The sequence below is a fragment of the Columba livia genome, chromosome 5 (genome assembly GCF_036013475.1).
Source record: "Columba livia isolate bColLiv1 breed racing homer chromosome 5, bColLiv1.pat.W.v2, whole genome shotgun sequence".
NCBI lineage: Eukaryota > Metazoa > Chordata > Aves > Columbiformes > Columbidae > Columba > Columba livia.
Genome location: NC_088606.1, coordinates 24,595,201 through 24,612,049, shown reverse-complemented (window position 1 = coordinate 24,612,049; position 16,849 = coordinate 24,595,201). Strand labels below are relative to the sequence as shown.

Below are 16,849 nucleotides of genomic sequence, written 5' to 3'. Positions count from 1 at the left end.
CGCCCCGCCCCGCCCCGCCCCGCGCGGGGGCTTTGTTACCCCGCGTGCGGCATCTGCCGGGGGGCGGTTGTCCCCGCCCGCCCCGCGGAGCGCTGTGGAGGCGGCGCGGCAGGGGCGCCCCGGCGGCAGGCCCGCCCCGCGCGGTGCCCGCCGTCACTGCCGCGAGCGGTTGGGCCGCCGGCGCCTCCCCCGCCGCGGCGGCCTGATGCGGCACCCGGCGCCGCCCCGCCTGGGCTTTTTCTCCCCTTTTCCCCGAATTCCCTCCGCCTTGTTATCTCCGGAGGCGAGGCGGGGGCGGTGACGCCCCGTGCCCGGTGCGCCGGCCATGCGGGGCGCGGCCCCCGGCGGCCCGGCAGCGGGCGGCGGGCGCTGAGAGCGGGCGGCGGCGGCGGCGGCGATGCCGATGCCGGGGGGCGGCGGGGCCGGAGCCGCGGCCGCCGCCAGGCGTCCCCCGTCCGGCGAGGCGGCGGCGCGGGACGAGGAGCAGCAGGAGGAGGAGGGCGAGGAGGATCTTCGCGACGGCGGCGTCCCCTTCTTCGTCAACCGTGGGGGGCTGCCTGTGGACGAGCCCACCTGGGAGCGGATGTGGCGGCATGTGGGCAGGATCCACCCCGAGGGGGAGCGGGTGGCGCAGAGGATCCGGGGCGCCGCTGACCTGCCCAAGGTGAGGACCCTCCCCGGGGGTGAGCCCGGGCCGGGCCATCCCCTGCGGGGCGCACGGAGGGAAAAGGGGAAGGGGTGACAGCCTCCTGGGAGGGCTTGCTCCCCTGTCCCATTGAAGCCGGGCTCCCCACCTCGAGAAAGATCCCTGGGGAAAAGGGGTCCCCCGGGGGTGCTCTCGCAGGAAGCAAAGCCAAGCTGTAACTCGGAGTGCGGGAGGGTGTCTGCGGGCGCTGCCCTGGAGTGACAGCAGTACCCTCCTCTTCAGAGGCCTTGCTGGAAAACACACTTCAGATGGCTCATGTGCGAGCCTCTTGGGAGGGAGATGGATTTGAAGAGAGAGACGGGATAAATGATGAAGACATGAGGAGAGTTAGTTTTAGTAGAGTCCAGATCCTTGAGGTGGAGGGTAAGACAGGGAGAGATGAGTTTTTCTCTAGAAGAAATTAGATTTTGGTTACAATCTCCCACACCAAAAGGCATTCTTGCACATAAGTGTCAGAAAAGGCGCTCGTGATGCCCAAGAGTTTTAGGAGGAGTCGGCAAAGGCTTGTGGAGCTTGTTGCTGGTGTAGAGTCAGATGTCCTGATTTCCAAGCTTGTTCTTGGCCTTGCTGCAGAGATCTCTATGAAAAGAGGAACAGGTGATCATTTCACTTAACCTTGTGCGATACAGAATCATTTGCATGTGAATTCTTGTGATTGTTGCTATCTGTGTTGCACCTAAGGGGAAAAATCTCCCCCTTTCATTGGCATCCTGTGAACAAAAGACTGCAAACATTTGGCTGTCACTCTGCTGGTGGGTTGTAAGACCATTCCCATCATGCTAACAGAAGAAATTCCAAGTACAAAAATATGAAGTTTTTTCTGCTCAGGCGTTTTTAGCAAGGACTTACCTTCTTGGGAAGGTAATTTGAAGTATGCAAGAACATACTATTATATAGTGCACAGGCAATCCATACTGCTTTCCATGAGGAACTCCGGAGAAGCATGTGATGGAACATCCTTTGTGCAGTGAAAAGTTATAGGCAGCAACCAGAACAAATATTGAATCCTGATTACAGTCCCTATTCTAAACCCACTAGGCTTTTCCTTCCTTTTCAGATTTCCTTCCTCTCCTCTGACTTTGTCCTGAGCCTGGGTGAAGGCTGGAAACATGTTTCAGATCAATCAGAACACACACGACTTAATTTCCTGACTAAAAGGGCCAGGAGAGGCAAGGGAAATAGAAGAAAGAAGTTCACAAACAAGAGTCCAGTGCATGAGAGGAAGGAAATACAGTGTTCAGTCTCCAGTTTTGGTATTAATGTAAAATACTTCAACTGTTGCCACTTTATAGTCTTGGTGCCAAAGAGTTACAGTTTGGGGACACAAGTGGTACAAGCTCTTGCAATAACAGGTGAAGTTGGGCTATCCATTTTTTTGGCATCTGCTAGCATCCCTGGGAACCAAATCTATAAATTTTGTTCAGCACTCTGCAATCTGAGAGCCCATTCCCAAGCTCACCAGGCATACAGCTGAGAGGATGCTGGGATGCAGGAAGCAGCAAAGATGGATGGGCTCTGTTTCCCTAGCTCATTTTCCCCTTTAGGGATGTGTTTGTATCTTTGAGGGCTGCTTATATCACCACCCCTGTTGGTGCCATCAAGCTTCTTTGAATGGCTGATGCAACAGATGAGAATTAGGGCAATGAGCATGCTCTGAAGGGCTAGCTCCTTTGAAAAGCCAGGTAGTCTCCATGTGCTGGACGGTGAATAGGCCTTTTTAGGTGCTGGGAGCTGGACAGTGGTTTACCTACTCTGAAATGTTTGGCCTTGAACAGTAAGTAGCCAGTATTGGGAGAAATAACTCTCAAAAGAGTTGTCCATAAACTAAATACCATAAAATGATGACTGCAGGAGGCTATGATCAGAGTTTACAAATATGTTCACACATCAGCTGCTGGGGCCATGTCTTTCACTGGCCTTTAAGAGCTCAGAGATTTCCCCTGGTCTCCATTTCCATCAGGCTGATTTGGGCTTTAGAGTGCTACCCTCCAGAAGGTTGTTTCCTTTCTAGCAGCAGGGTGCATATTGCCTTACTCAGAGCTGCTAGGACTATCAAATGGGTGCACACTGGAAATACAAAGTGACGTGTGCTTGCCTCATTAAGAAATTATGGATTTTAAATGAGGTGGTTATGATGGCAAAGACAGGAAGGGTTGCATCTAATGGTTTCATATACAGAGGGGGGGGGGGAAAACCAGTTTCTTTAGGGAGGCTAACAACTGGGATTGGTATTGCTCCCATGCTGCTTGTAAAATGAGGATTAGGGAGGTGCTGGGATACATATAAGAACCATAAAATAAACTGTTGCTAAACTAGGCTGGCCAAAAAAGCACCTCTGTGATACGGATAAGGGTGGAGCTTTGTGCCTTGCTCCCATGTGCCTGGTCCCGTGTACGGCACGGCCCACTTTGTACAGGAAAATCTTTGTTGTGCTTGGGATCCCCTTTCTAGAAGCAGATTCCCAATCCCATGCAGACAGAGAGCCTGCTGGGGTGTGTGAATCCAGGAGAAGGGGTGATGAAACACCTCCACGCTAGTGATGAAGGGCCAAGGACATGTTAGTCTTCAAAGCCTGGCAGAGGTATGTGCTCTGGGAAATCTGGGCTCTTTTCCTAGCTCTCTCTCCAGCTTTCAGAATAACTAAAGGGGAAAGCAAAATAGAGCTGATTTCCTATCTTTTCTGTTACAAATAATTCCTCTCTGCTTTCTGGAGGATTGTGTAGACTGCCTGATACTTATAGCCCTTCTGAGATGTGCAGTGGACAACGCCGGCTGAGAACAAAGAATTAGGGTCCCCTGTCCTGTCAGTGTGGGATTGAGAGATGGAGACCTTATGCCTCTCCTCCCACTTCTATTGCCCCATTAAAATGCTATAGACCTGATGCAAAAGAAACTGCAGCCCAGCCTGGGCTGCAGGCCCAGATCTGAGAGAGAGAGCATGATGTACTTTCATCAGTTTAATTACTTGAGGTGCAGGAGGCTCTTCTGCATTAACTAGTCCCCTGCTGAACTGGTTGCCATTACCCTGTCTCAGTGTTGCACAGTCCTTTGAGGGAAAGGGGGTGTCAAGGTTTCATTGCAGGGCGACAATAAACTGTGGCAGATGCTTTGTTAACCCCCTCCCTTACCCCCCCCCAACTCCCTCTCTCTCCACTAAGGAAAGGCAGTAGGAGGGCAAAGAGAGAGATGACTTGCAAGTTGGAAAAAAGTTAAAAATGTTTTACTAATGCTACTAATAAAATAGAGAAAATAATACAAAATATACAAAACCAATCTTGAATTCCCCGGCAAAGCTCCCCGGCAAAGCTCAGCACTGCTCCAGCAGCAGCAGAGCAAGCACCCGGAAGTCCTGGGTTGGACTCTGCAGCAAACCGGAATTGGATTCAAGGATGCAGGGTCTGTCACTAGGCCTCAGATTTGCAGGGACGGCAGGCAGGGTCCTTCCCAGATGTTGGCTTTAGTCAAAGAAGAGAAAAAGGGACCAGACCCTCGTGATCTCCCACTAAGTATCACATGAATGGGATGGTATACTTAGCTGTCACTTACGGGACATGCATCCTTATCAGTGAACTTGCATTCTATTGCTATGTCTACCAAAACATGTATCCAACTTGAGAAAAGTGCAGCTACTTAAAAGAATTTAACTGAAAGAAAAATTCACTAAAAGAGAAACTTGTCTTGTTTCTAACAAAACCAGGACAGGAGGCCTGTACTAGTAAAGGGAGGAATAACTACCCCGAATCATTAGTCTGTGCTGGCAATATGCACTTCATCCGTCTCCACTCAAAAAGGATGAAACTCCCTGCCAAAGAAATTATACAAATAGTCAGCCTGTCCTGGTTGTTACCTCTTTTATTGTTTCTGCCTAGAAATGATTTCGTATGATTCAGTGTGTCAGCTCACAGCATCCAAACTGACTCAGCTCATGTGGTTCCAGAGATGGCTTCATCCCTGTACCACTCTCTGGAGCCTTCCCTGCTCCTGCTGCAGTTAAACAAACCCAATTTCACATCCACTCCTGATGTTCCTGTGCTGTCTCCTGCACGTGAGGCAGCCGGTGCCTCTGCTTGCTCCAAGCAGGGCATGGAAATGAAGCACTGGAGATGGCAACTGGCACCTCCATGAGGTCCTAGGAAAATGGGTACCAGTGCTCAAATGGTGCTATTTTGGTTTTTTTTAAAAAAAAAAAAAGAAAATAAAAATCAAAACACGGGAGAGAAAATGGATAGAGAGTTGAGTTTAGGTCAGTGTTTACTTGCCGATGGCATTTGGAGCTAGACTGAAAAACATTACGGTTTCCAGAGGCAGCGACGGCCCGTCTTTTTGAGTTAAGCTGTCACTGGCCCCTGTGCTGTGGAGGCACAACCAGAGTGTGACCATGTGGCAAACCGGGACAGGGAACTGATCTGACTGAAAACTAACCTTGCTTGCTGGCTCAGCTTTCAGCTGGTTCAGGTGCCTGACCTGGTCCACCAGTCACTTGTGCCAGCTCAGGGCAGAAGAAGGAGGTATGGAAATGAGTGGCTGCAGAAATACACGTGGAGGGTGATGAATGGCTAAGCAGTGCTGCTGGCTACAAATCCATGGCCAGCAGAGCCAGATGTGTGCAGCAGAGTGGAGGGCCCAAGGGAAGATCTGGTTCTGACTCATTTTTTCTTAGCTGGGGGGAAGTCTGAAGAGGAACTGAAATGCTAAAAACCAAACTGCTGTGCCGTCTGATATCAGGTGTGTGCAAAGCACAAGCCCTTCAGAGGGGCTGTTTCTCCAAGCCTGTCAGTCACACTGAATTTGTGTCTTCTCCATTATATTCGTCCTGTGGACAGGACCCTTCTCTTTCCTTAAACACGTTTTCTCAGCTGCTGACAAGGCTGCAGTAATCCCCTCTGGAGCAAACAGTGAGGAAAATCTGACTGGACCCATACGGCTGAGAACTCAGAATGGGAGAGCAGTCTGAACAGTGAACTTTCAGATGTCATTCTGACCACGTAACTCAAAACAACAGACACCGATGGACTCCTCCCCGCTGGGGAGGGAGTCATGATGCTGTCACGCCTGTGGCCTAGTCAGTGCCAACTTACCTGATATGCCAGGAGGCAGTAAGGGACCTTTATACCCTTGCTTATTGGACTATTCATGCTTCAGTGGCTTTGGGAAAACTCATTCTCTATTTTTGCCTCTCTCTTTCCTTATCTTATTTTTGTTTTGTGCCTTCCAGTTTGCATACTCAAATGAAGCCAAGCTTGCTCAGGTGATAGCTTTCCTGTCTCACACCTTGTCTTTTCAGTTAATTTTATCTAATTCTTCCAATGTAACATTGCCTAAATGCAGGACCCTTTCACACAGTTTCTCTTGCAGCTCTGTTGTGGTGCTTCATTCTGAATCCTTTCTCAGTTACAAGTGTGGGAACAGAGGAATGTTCCTGGTGTGGTCGCTTTGGGCAGCAAAAAGGGGCTAGTTTCAGAGGAACACGCTCCCTGTAGCTATGTGCCACTGAGGTCAGCAAGAAGCTGGAGAGGTTTGGAAGCGGTGATTTACATTCTGCTCCCTATTTCAGATTCCCATACCAAGTGTGCCTGCGTTCCAGCCGTCCACCCCCATCCCTGAGCGCCTGGAAGCTGTACAGCGCTACATCAGGGAGCTTCAGTATCCTTTACTGCTGCCTAAGTCACTGGAGTGATAACCCAGGAAGGGGGAGCAAGCAAATTCTGTGAAGAACAGAAAACCTCATTTTGTGGTAGCTGGAGGAGAACTGAAACTTGCTCCCTAAAACCAGGAAGCTGGATTTGGGATGATGGTTTGTTTTGCTGTTCTGCTTGCTTTTTCTCTTTTTTTCTTTTCTGCCCAAGTTACCTTCTGATCCAGTTCACTCTATGTAACAATTGTGCATGTTGTTGAGGGCCTTTCCCCACTACTGACCCTTCTAGGTCAGTGACTTTACAGTGCCATTTTTTTAAAAAACATACATACCTGAGACCCTGCCAGACAGGTCTCAGATGGACTCAAACTGTGTCACCTCACTGTTAAGGCATGGGTGAGCTGTGGTGGTAACAAAACTGCCTCTCAGGTCATCCTGCTCAAACACTCTTCTCCGCACCTGTCTTAAGGACAGCCAACCACTTTGCTTTTGTGCATCTGTGGTATCCTGCCCCTTTATATGCAGAGCTGCCTGTGCGACTTGTCCTGACATTGAGATTTCTCCCTCCTCGTTGTGTTGGACAGCAGGCATGTGCCACACAAGCATAGCCTAATCTCACTGGTGAGATACAGAGCTAACTCTGGCTTCAGCCCTGAAACGAGGCAAGAAGGCAAACTTTTGGGCACCTCTCACCCATCTGAGGTGGTTGTGCTCTGGATTGGGTTTCAGTCAGTCTTAGAATAAGGTACCATGAATGTTTCAATGCTCCATGCATTCTGTGCAGAGTGGAGTAGGCAGAGATCAGTCAAACTTTATTCTGCCCTGGTAGCTGGAAAACTGAGCAGAGGATGTGCTGTCAGCGTGGACCTTTGGGAAATGGAGTGGAAACCTGTGTGTAGGGAGGAGAATTGACAAGAAGGAAATGCAGTGGAAGTAAGGAGGGACTGTAAAAGGGAGAAATGCAGGAGAGGGAGGTGGGGACTTTCTTGCGTTGGTGTTGTATTTGTGGGATCATGACTTTGCTGTGAGAATAGTAAGTAACGTGAAAGTTCCTCAAACAGGTTTTCTTCAAATTCTAATTTCCAAGGTGCCAAGCCCTTAACTTTTTGCCTCCAGGTACAATCACACCGGGACACAATTCTTTGAGATTAAGAAGAGCAGACCTCTGACTGGGTAAGTGCTGGCAATCCCTACAGCATTTAATCCTTGCTTTAAGATGTTTGGGCCTTGCTACACTCACTGCTTTTTCTGCCACCCCATGGCTAAGGTTTAGGTGGCACTCAGGGCTTTCAAGTATTGCAGCTCCATCCTTTATTGTCTGTTGCCTAAGGCACAGCTGGGCAGAGCTGTGTCTGCCTTTTCTCAATGACAAGAGGTTTTGTGGTCATGGATCAGTAAATCTAGTAAAATAACATCAATGTATTTCGAAGATGTATAGATTGTGCCTGCTTTTAATTGGAATATAACTACATGAACTTCTGATGGATTCTGAAACTAGGTCCTGCCCTAAACAAGTTTCATAAAAGCCAAGTATCTTTACAGGTCTAACTTCATAGTTCCTGTGAGTGTCTTTGCAATATCTAGCCTCACTAAGTTTTTGGTGCCTCATACTTTGAAGGAGAAGGGGGATTTTCCTGACTCCAGATTTTGCAAAGAGCTATGCCCCATAAGTTCCTGGAGGTAAGCACCTCACATTCATGGACTGTCTCAGCCAGCATTCTGACAGTCTTTCAAGACTGGCTTCTTACTGTCAGTCTAGTCCATAGACTGATGTGACCCCACACGTCTTGTGCTGTAATCAGTGCAATGTCTCCTCCGCAGTATTTGTTGAATGGAGAGCAGGGTTGGTTCCAAAGAGGGCTTCACTGTCCTTGTGAAGTCCTCACTGAGCCTTGTGAGGCAAACACTGCTGGCTTTGGGTCTTCTGAGGCTTCTGCTGGAGGTCACACAAGTGTCCATCCAGACCTCGCTGAGCCAAGTGCTGTGGTCTCCCTGAGAACAGAAATTGGCCGAGCAGGCAGCTTGGCTCTAACTCACTGAAGGGAGCTCCTTGTAAGCAGCAACAGCATGTGGTAGAGACCTGGCTTGGATTCAGTATTTTCCTAAAGAAGGTATATTCTTCTGTTCCCTGTCCTCAGTGGGCCACCTTCTCTCCTGGAAACCTACCTTACATATATAGTGCAACAAGGCTGAACTGGCCGTGCTTGCATAGCACAAGCCCTGTAACTGTCCTTGTCTTTCCCTTGTCCCACTCTGCAGGCTGATGGACCTGGCCAAAGAAATGACCAAAGAGGCCCTGCCAATAAAATGCCTGGAAGCTGTGATCCTGGGAATGTATCCTTTCTTCTTGGGATTGTGCATGTCTGCCCATCCTTGTGTTTTCTCCTCTGCTCTCTTATGATGCTTTGAGGCTGGTGCTAATATTTCACTGTTTTCCCTCCCCGGTTCTCCCCAAAAAATTCCGTGTTATCTTTAAGCACACATTATTTCCTAGTTATATTCCAGGCTTAGTCTGTGTCACTCAGGCTGCAGATTCTTGACACACATTGGCAAAGCAACCTGGAGGGGCAGAGATGGCAAGTGAATGGTTCAGAAGGGTTGTCTGATGAGTATTTTGTCATCAACATTCCTTGGTTTGTGTGTGAAATAGTAGCTAGTAAAACAGATTAAAACAAACTGAAGAATAATGCTACAGCATTACAGTTTGGGAGCTAGGGAATATAGCGCACTTGAGGTGTCAGCGTTTCAATTTCTGCATCACAAAACTGCCAGCAATTTAACTTATCTTTGTTGACTGTCTTGTTGAAGAGGCCAAGTCTGGTTTCCCCATGACACTGATGAAAGTAGGGCAGCTTGCAATGAGCTGGACTCTTGACCTGGAGAACAAATCCTGCTTACGTGATGTGTGAATCAGTGGTAAACCTGCTGAGCATGCTGGGATGGTTTGGAGCAGGAAATATCTTACCAAGAAAATGGTATCACTGGTTGTTTCCTGAATAGCAGCTGCTGTCAGTTACCTCACCAACAACATGACCACGCTGGATCGTTTTCCCATCAGCTTCAAAACCCACTTCTCAGGGAACTACTTCCGACACATTGTACTGGGGGTGAACTTTGGAGGCCGCTATGGGGCACTGGGCATCAGTCGACGTGAGGAGCTCATGTACAAAGCACCCGTCTTCCGCACACTGAGCGAACTCATCTTTGACTTCGAGGAGGCATATCGCCGCTGCTGGCACACTCTCAAAAAGGTGAAGCTGGGCCACTGTGTGTCCCACGACCCACACAGTGTGGAGCAGATTGAGTGGAAGCACTCCATCCTGGATCTAGACAAGCTGACCCGGGAAGACTTCCGCAAAGAGCTTGAGAGACATGCCCGTGATATGAGGCTGAAGGTAAGCAGCAAGGATGGAGAAGTAGTTTGCTGCTGCATCTGCTGTCTGTCTGGCTGATGGTGTGCTGGGGGAGTGAAGTGGCAGGAGGCTCTCCTAGGTGGTGGTGGAGTAGAGGGTAAATTGGAGGCTGGGGGCTCTTTTCCTTTGTATACAGGCTGGTCCCCAAATGGACGCTCATGCAGCACTGCAGTTCTGATTATCTTAGCCTATATACAGTCCTTGGAGCCGTAGCTGTCACTGTAGCTTGTTTTTTTCTGGCTTCTGCATTTTTTATGCACTTGCCTTTTTGTCTTTTATTCCCATGTATTTATTGTTGTTAGGCTTTGTGTTTTCTAGTTACTACTCATATTGGTTTTCTGTTCACATTGCTCTTACTTTGTTTTGGTAGATCGGCAAAGGAACTGGGCCACCATCTCCCACCAAGGACAGAAAGAAAGATGTCTCCTCCCCACAAAGAGGTCAGGCCAGCCCCCATCGGCGCAACAGCCGTGGGGACCGACGGTGAGTGGGGCTCCTGGGCAGGAGACCTATCTACAGCATAACTGACAGACTCCATCTTGCTGTCTGATTTTGGCTCCTTTTGATGTCTTACTGGGGTTCTTTATAACAGGGGATATTTCTCTGACCTGCAGCAGAATTCTTCCCTATTCTGTGCCTTTGTGAGTTTATCATCACTTGGGGAGTGGGGGCACAGCTGTTTTTTGGTTTGGGTTTTTGTCTGGGGGGGAGGGAGGCTTGGTTTTTTTTTATTTTTTTTTTTGTTTTGGTGTGGGGTTTTTGTTTTTTAGTTTTGGCAGGGAGGTGGAAGGCAACTCAAATATACAGTGACTTTGTGCTAGCTGATATTCAACCTTATGCAGGGCTCTGAGCTCTGGTGTCTCACAGACCTTTGCCCCAAAGAGTTTCCAAAAATTACAGTGCTGTCAGTGAGATTGTTTTCCTGAAACTGATCTGGGGTACCAGATTGGACTTCCTACTCTTCCTCACCTGCATTCTCTTCTGTGAGATGGCTGGAAGAGTTACTGGAGGTTGCAGAATAATCCTGCCTTCAATAGTGTAGGATGTCTGAAGCTTCCCAGTACCTTTTCCTGTGCAGCATCTCCTGACTGAAAAAAACAGTTTCTGAATAGCTCCTACCCTCTTTGCTCACAGGCCATCTGGTGAGAAGAAGCCTGCCGATTCCAAAGCCATGCCAGACCTCAATGGGTACCAGATCCGGGTGTGAAGAGAGCTGTGCCTTGTGTGCCTGGCTCCACAAACTTCTTGCTGGCCACAACTGGGACCTGGATCCACCTGCAGTGATTCTGACAAAGGGGACAGGGGAGTGGAACAGAGTACTGGTCTTCCCAGGTACTTCCTAGTGGGCCGGTCCCAGAGCTGGATCCCATGGGTCCCAGAGGATTCACCTGCCTGTTTCTGGGAGAGGTGTCCATCTTAATTCACTGAAAGAAGTATTTTTAAAAAAATAAAAAAACGTCTGTACGCTGGTGGGAGTTCGCTGCAGGAAGAATATGAAGTGAGTGGGGTCAGCCAACTTGCTATCAATTTTGTTGTGTTGACAGCAAGTAGATGAAGCATCTTGTCAACAGTACTTCTTCCCTGTCTGCATAGAAGTCTTCAACCTATGCGAGGCCTGCAGGGCTGAGGGGGAAATGATGCTGCAATGGGATGGCCCCCAAATCTTGTGCAAAAACTCCTCATTTTGTTATTATGAACACTTTGTTTAGCATTGCTCTTGTGAGAGACAGGGCTGAATTTGCTCAGCCTGATTTATTGATCATACATGGGCTTCTCATCTGGAGAAACCACATCCTTTGTGTTTAGTCCTGCCTATTTCAAAGCATTTCATTGTCTATGAGGGGGTAGACAGTGGGATGATGATCCTCTTTACCCGCTGCAATGCTGGTGAGCTATTGCTGTAAGTCCTTTTGTGGTTGAGCGCGTCAGGATATGCCCGTGCCATTACCATATGAAAACAGGCACAGGAACCTCAGTCATCCCGGCAGTGGAGACAGGGGCTGGTGGGAAGCCTGAACTTTGAGTCATCTGCCTATCAGCCTTCTCTCTATTAACTTCTAGTGACTGCTGCTGTGAAAGCTTGCAGAAGGCACTTCAGCCACTGAGGTATGAGTTTTAAGACTAAATAGTTAAAGAAGGATTTAATTATGTGAACAGGTTTTACAAGCATTTCTCCTTTCCACAAGGGTATTGCCCCTTTATTCACTGTAGTGTTACAGTTACAGACACCTGTTGGTGGAAAGCCCTGCTCAAGGACATTGCTACCACTTTCCTGACAGCTCAGCCTGAAGCTGCCAGAAGGTAGTTCTTCACCCCAGTCCAGGGCTGTGCTTGTGTTCTGGCTCTCTGGATAGCTGCAGTATTTAACAGGTCCACTTACGGCAGCCTACCCCAAAGGGCTGGGCCCTTCTGCCTGCTTACAGCCTTGACTCTTCCTACACTTCTTTTCAGGGGAGTGTTGTATTACTGATTAAGCAGTGTAGCACTTGTCAGAAATCTGGAGTGTTGTCAGAGCTCTCTTTGAAGCCTAGGGCCTGGAAACAATGGGGTTGCCTGAAGTCATAACAGCATGGCCTTGAAGTGATCTGGTGTGTGCATCTAGGGCAGGAGTGTCAAACTCATTTTCACCGGGGCTGCCACGTCAGCCTCGCGGTTGCCTTCAAAGGGCAAGATTACATCCGGCCCTTTGAAGGCAACCGCAGGCTGATGTGCGCGACCCGCCCCCCCCCGCCCAGGTGAAAATGAGTTTGACACCCCTGATCTAGGGGGATGCAAAAACTGAGCTTGGGAGTGTGAGTATACTTTAAAGAAACTGAGTCTTGTTTTATCGCAGCACAGATGAGGAAATAAACTTTATGAAATACTACACATTTAATTTTGTTAGAACTGGGCTTATTCTTTCCTGTGACCTTGTTAAAAACATGATGGAGCTTAGTTCTACCAGGTTTTTGTTGCAGTTTTGCTTTGCCACACCCTCACATAAGCAGTGCTATTTTGGTGGCAGAGAATGGATTCTTATCCCTAAACAAATCAGCTCTCTGTTGAGTTAAAGCAGTGTTAATCCTTGAAGCACCACCCACAGCGATTTAACTCTGGCCTTACAAGTTCCTAATTGTACATCCTTAACTGTGATGTAACTTGCAAGGCGCTATATCCATCCACTGCAGTCTGTCCTTCCAAGCTCTCTTTGTAGCCTGTACTTTTTTGCTATGCTGTATGACCAGGAGGACAATCCACAGGGATGTGGTAGAACTTGCTGCTGATCCAAAATAAAGTTAATCCAGAAGAGGATGCCAGTTTCCAGAGTACAGCACAATACCTGTCCCCTCCCTTGCACTCCAACTACACACAACAATTTGAAATTAGACAGCTGGAGCGAGCCAAGCACCCATGTCAGTGTGTCCTCTGGTCAGTTTTGTGTGGCTGTAAATTAACATATTTAGTGTCTAGATGCTAACAATGATGTTAGCTGCAAAGGTACGTTACCTGTAAATAATATGGGTTACCTGGAAGCCACAAACTGCCTTTGCATAATGTTTCCTATGCAGCGGACTGAAAGTTAGGTGACACTGTGAATCAAGGGATAAATACAAGCAGCAGTCAGCAAGGAAGACTGAATGTCAGGTTTTATTAAAGTGGATGAAATCCAGAAAAAAATACAAAAGCTGCTTAGATAAAACTAGGATGCATCCTTGCCATGATTTTGGTTGGCTGGTTAATTCAGAGTAACTAGAAAGCTCTTGAGAATAATTAGTAGCTTCATACAGAGCACATTAAATAGCTGGACAGACTTGAGCCTTTTTAGGTGGAAAGGAGGGGAAGTGTGTTGGTGAGAGGAAGACTTCAAAACAAATGGGGCAAGTGAGGAGTCAGCTGCAAGCTGATGATGCTTTCTTGATAGCAAGGCAAAAGGGATGTTCAGCAGTGTTAGATCACCAGGGCAGTATGGCTTAAAACAAAATGCTTTGTTTGACTTAGTAATTAAGGGCTTTCCTGCAGGATGTGAGCAAGGCAAATAGCTTAGAAAACCAAAGGAAGTGGATGTTTAAAGAATGAATGACAGGTAAAGTTCAAGGTCTCTTAATCCACAGTTGTAGCCAGACAAGAATATCCCTTTCAAGATTTAGTTGCACAATTATGTATGTTAGGAAGCATTTAATTCTTCTTCTGTATCTAATGTTGATGACTTCTCAAGATGGACACAGGAACAGATATAAGCCCTCTCCTAGGGTTACTATTTCAAGCCTTCTGTGTGGTAGAATTCCTGCCCCTTACTCTTTCTGTATCTCCAGTTTAGCAGATGGTCCAAGAAACTGGAAAATGACCGAACAATTCTCCCTTTCTTGCTCTTACTCTCCCCATCTTTGTAACAAGATGAATCACTTCAACACAAAGCTTAGCTTCCTTGCTAACAAACAAGACAACATATCCCTATGACACTGAGGATTAGTGCAACCCAGTCTTATGCTGTATGAAACGTGAGGGTACAATGAAAGATGAACTTTTGCACTTCCACTTCTTTCCTCCCTCATCCACCTGCTCTGGCTTCTGGTCTGTCTGCCTTTAACCATACAGGGAAAAAAGGCTGGACGTGAGTTTTTTTCACTTCTGCAGCCTTAAGAGCTACAGAGAAGGAATGAAAATAAGGAACTGGCCTGTAACTCATACTCCTTAGTGCCTGCAGAACAAAAAAGATGGATCTCAAGGAGTTCTATTAATTATTTAATGTTAAATATTAATATGATCATTCATGTAGCTCTGAGGTGTAAATTTCACTGTTCAGTAGGTCCCATTTGGTGTCTGTGCTGCAGTGCAAGTCCTTCTGAACTCTGTGGAAGGAAACTGCATCCATACACTAGGAATGGAGAGACACCGCCTATGCTGTATGTGAAGTCTGAGTGGGCTTTGAAAGACTTGAGCAAATGCTGACCTGCTATTAGCAAAACTATTTTAAATGTAATGCAAATCTTGAAATAAGAATTCCTCTTTATACTTTTATGTAGACAAGTCCCTTGGTACCTGGGCCAACTGCATTTTTTTAAATGGATGAATGGATTAGTGAGCAAAACTTTCTGCTCTTGTGTCACTCTGATATAAATTTCATATGCTAAAGAGTGGGATTGGGAGTCCAGCAGTCTGTGACACACTAGCCTTTTTTAACTCTGATATGGTGAGCTTAATGAGTTTTTAGGAACTTAAGGTATGTTAGCAAGTGTTTTAGCTGGGAGTGGAGTGCTTTTTTTTTTCAGTTGACTATTTTACCTGTGTGCCACTCTATGAGTCAGTATGTAGTATGGCTGGATCTACCAGAATAAACATCTCCAGAACAGTGGCTGAAACATAGTTTCTGTTCATGCAGTAGCTGTATTACCGTTATCAGATCTGTTTAACGTGAAGAATTTTTTTTTTTTTAAGTATTTCAGGTGAAAGCCTTAATCAGATGTCTGCCCCTTAAGGCAGGCTCACATGTGGTGTTGTATAGACTGAAACATGACTGTCCTTAAAATTGCAGAGTTTAAGAAACCATAACGAACAGAAGAATGCTCCTGGTGCCAAAGGGCAACAGTCTGGATTAGATGGGTTTAACCTTGCTCCACTGGCTTGGGTTAATCACTTCCGGTGCTTGCTTTAGCCACTTGTTGCTTCTAAGTGAAGTATTTCAAGTGGTCCTGATGATCAGGCACTAGATATAAGCAGGAGGTGCCCTGTGTCCCATGCAAACTGTGCATGCAAGTCCGGCTGAAATAACGCCGCCTGTTCCAGTGGTCTTGCACTGTTGTCCTGTCAACACTGAGACCTGCATTATAGATTTATAAGTTAACCTAAGAAAGCAAGTGCTATTCTGGCTTGGTGTTTTCTCTGCCAGAGCAAGGTGGATTCGGTCCCTCTACAGCCAAGCTGAATTCCTTACAGAATGTAATATTTTTGTCTGGTTTCTGAGCAGGTGTTTACTTGTGTCACAACCACTTTCCTTCAGTGGTGCCCTGGCCCCCTTTGCTCAAGAGCAACTCATCTTAGGCTCAGAAGGCTACTGAATCCCCCATAATCTCTGCAGAGCAGAGATTTCCTCCAGGTCAGGGTTGCGATGGTGCTAGTGGGACCAGAGTGGTCCCCTTCCATATACATCAGTATTCTACTGTAGCACTGATAGGGTGCTCCAAAGCCATTTACATCTTTAACACTGGTACAGCTCAGCACTAAGAAATTGAAGGTTTCTTTCTTTAAGAACAATATCACATGTGTCTTTTTGTAATTAATCAGTGTTGTTCTGTGTTCTTATGTAGCCAACACAGAACTTGTACTTAGATTTAGTTCCTACTGCACTTCCCATAGCCCTCACATTGATACTTCCTCCTGTTTCCTTTGACATTTAAACAATAAAATTCCCTCTGTACTGCTCTCAGCTTGTGCAGAGAAAGCAAGATGAAAGTACTGTCTTTCTTTCCAATTTAAACTTTCCCATTGTAAGTTATCTGAGAAGTCAAAGGCACAGCCTTAAGGGATGGTATCACACAGATTGTGTTTAGAAGCCCTGTACTTGAAACACAGTGGACATGGAAGAAACCTCATTCTCCTTCAGTCACCTCAACAGGTGAGTGTGTCTGTACACAGGTGAGTATGTCTGTACACACAGAGGCAGCTGCCAGAGAGTAAGTATGTATGTGGCTGTGTAGCAAAGGGTAAAACTCATTGTTTCCTCTTGAACTGCCATCAGTAAGGCTGGATGGAAAAAAAAGTCGGTGGATGAAGCCACAGAAATTTCAGTTTTTGAAACAATACAGTAAGGGTTAACACAAGCCTCTGCTTGCACTGCCCTTCAGGATCCAGTCTCCCTTAGCAGCCTGAAAAGCAATTCTGCTTAAGCTCTGTAGTTTAGTGGCCTTCTAAACTAATGACCTCACCAAGACTTCTCAAGACAAATGCTGGGTTAATGAAGGACAGTCAGCTGTGTTTCCCCAGCAAGGGGGATCCAACTTTATTCAGACTATCATCTTTCAGGCATAACATACCACTTCTCTCTAGGGAAATGAGTAATAGCTGGGACCAGGGCCAGGATGTAGGCAGGCCTGCAGTGTATAGAGGAGAGGAATAAAC

At 47.2% G+C, this 16,849-nt stretch overlaps 1 protein-coding gene across 1 annotated transcript; it reads left to right on the top strand.

Moving 5' to 3' along the window:
- Window positions 1–29: 29 nt before the first annotated feature.
- VASH1 (vasohibin 1) lies at window positions 30–16,183 on the top strand. Its single transcript, XM_005502493.3, has 7 exons — window positions 30–664; window positions 6,261–6,349; window positions 7,458–7,514; window positions 8,601–8,675; window positions 9,355–9,736; window positions 10,125–10,237; window positions 10,889–16,183. Exons 1-7 carry the CDS (start codon window positions 398–400, stop codon window positions 10,959–10,961), a joined length of 1,056 nt encoding a protein of 351 aa, XP_005502550.2. The 5' UTR covers window positions 30–397; the 3' UTR covers window positions 10,962–16,183.
- The last annotated feature ends 666 nt before the right edge of the window (window positions 16,184–16,849 follow it).

Coding starts and splice junctions, on each gene's coding strand:
- VASH1 (XM_005502493.3), top strand. CDS start 398: ATGCCGATGCCGGGGGGCGGCGGGGCCGGAGCCGCGGCCGCCGCCAGG. Junction 665..6,260: donor GCGCCGCTGACCTGCCCAAG/GTGAGGACCCTC, acceptor TCCCTATTTCAG/ATTCCCATACCAAGTGTGCC. Junction 6,350..7,457: donor CGCTACATCAGGGAGCTTCA/GTATCCTTTACT, acceptor TTTTGCCTCCAG/GTACAATCACACCGGGACAC.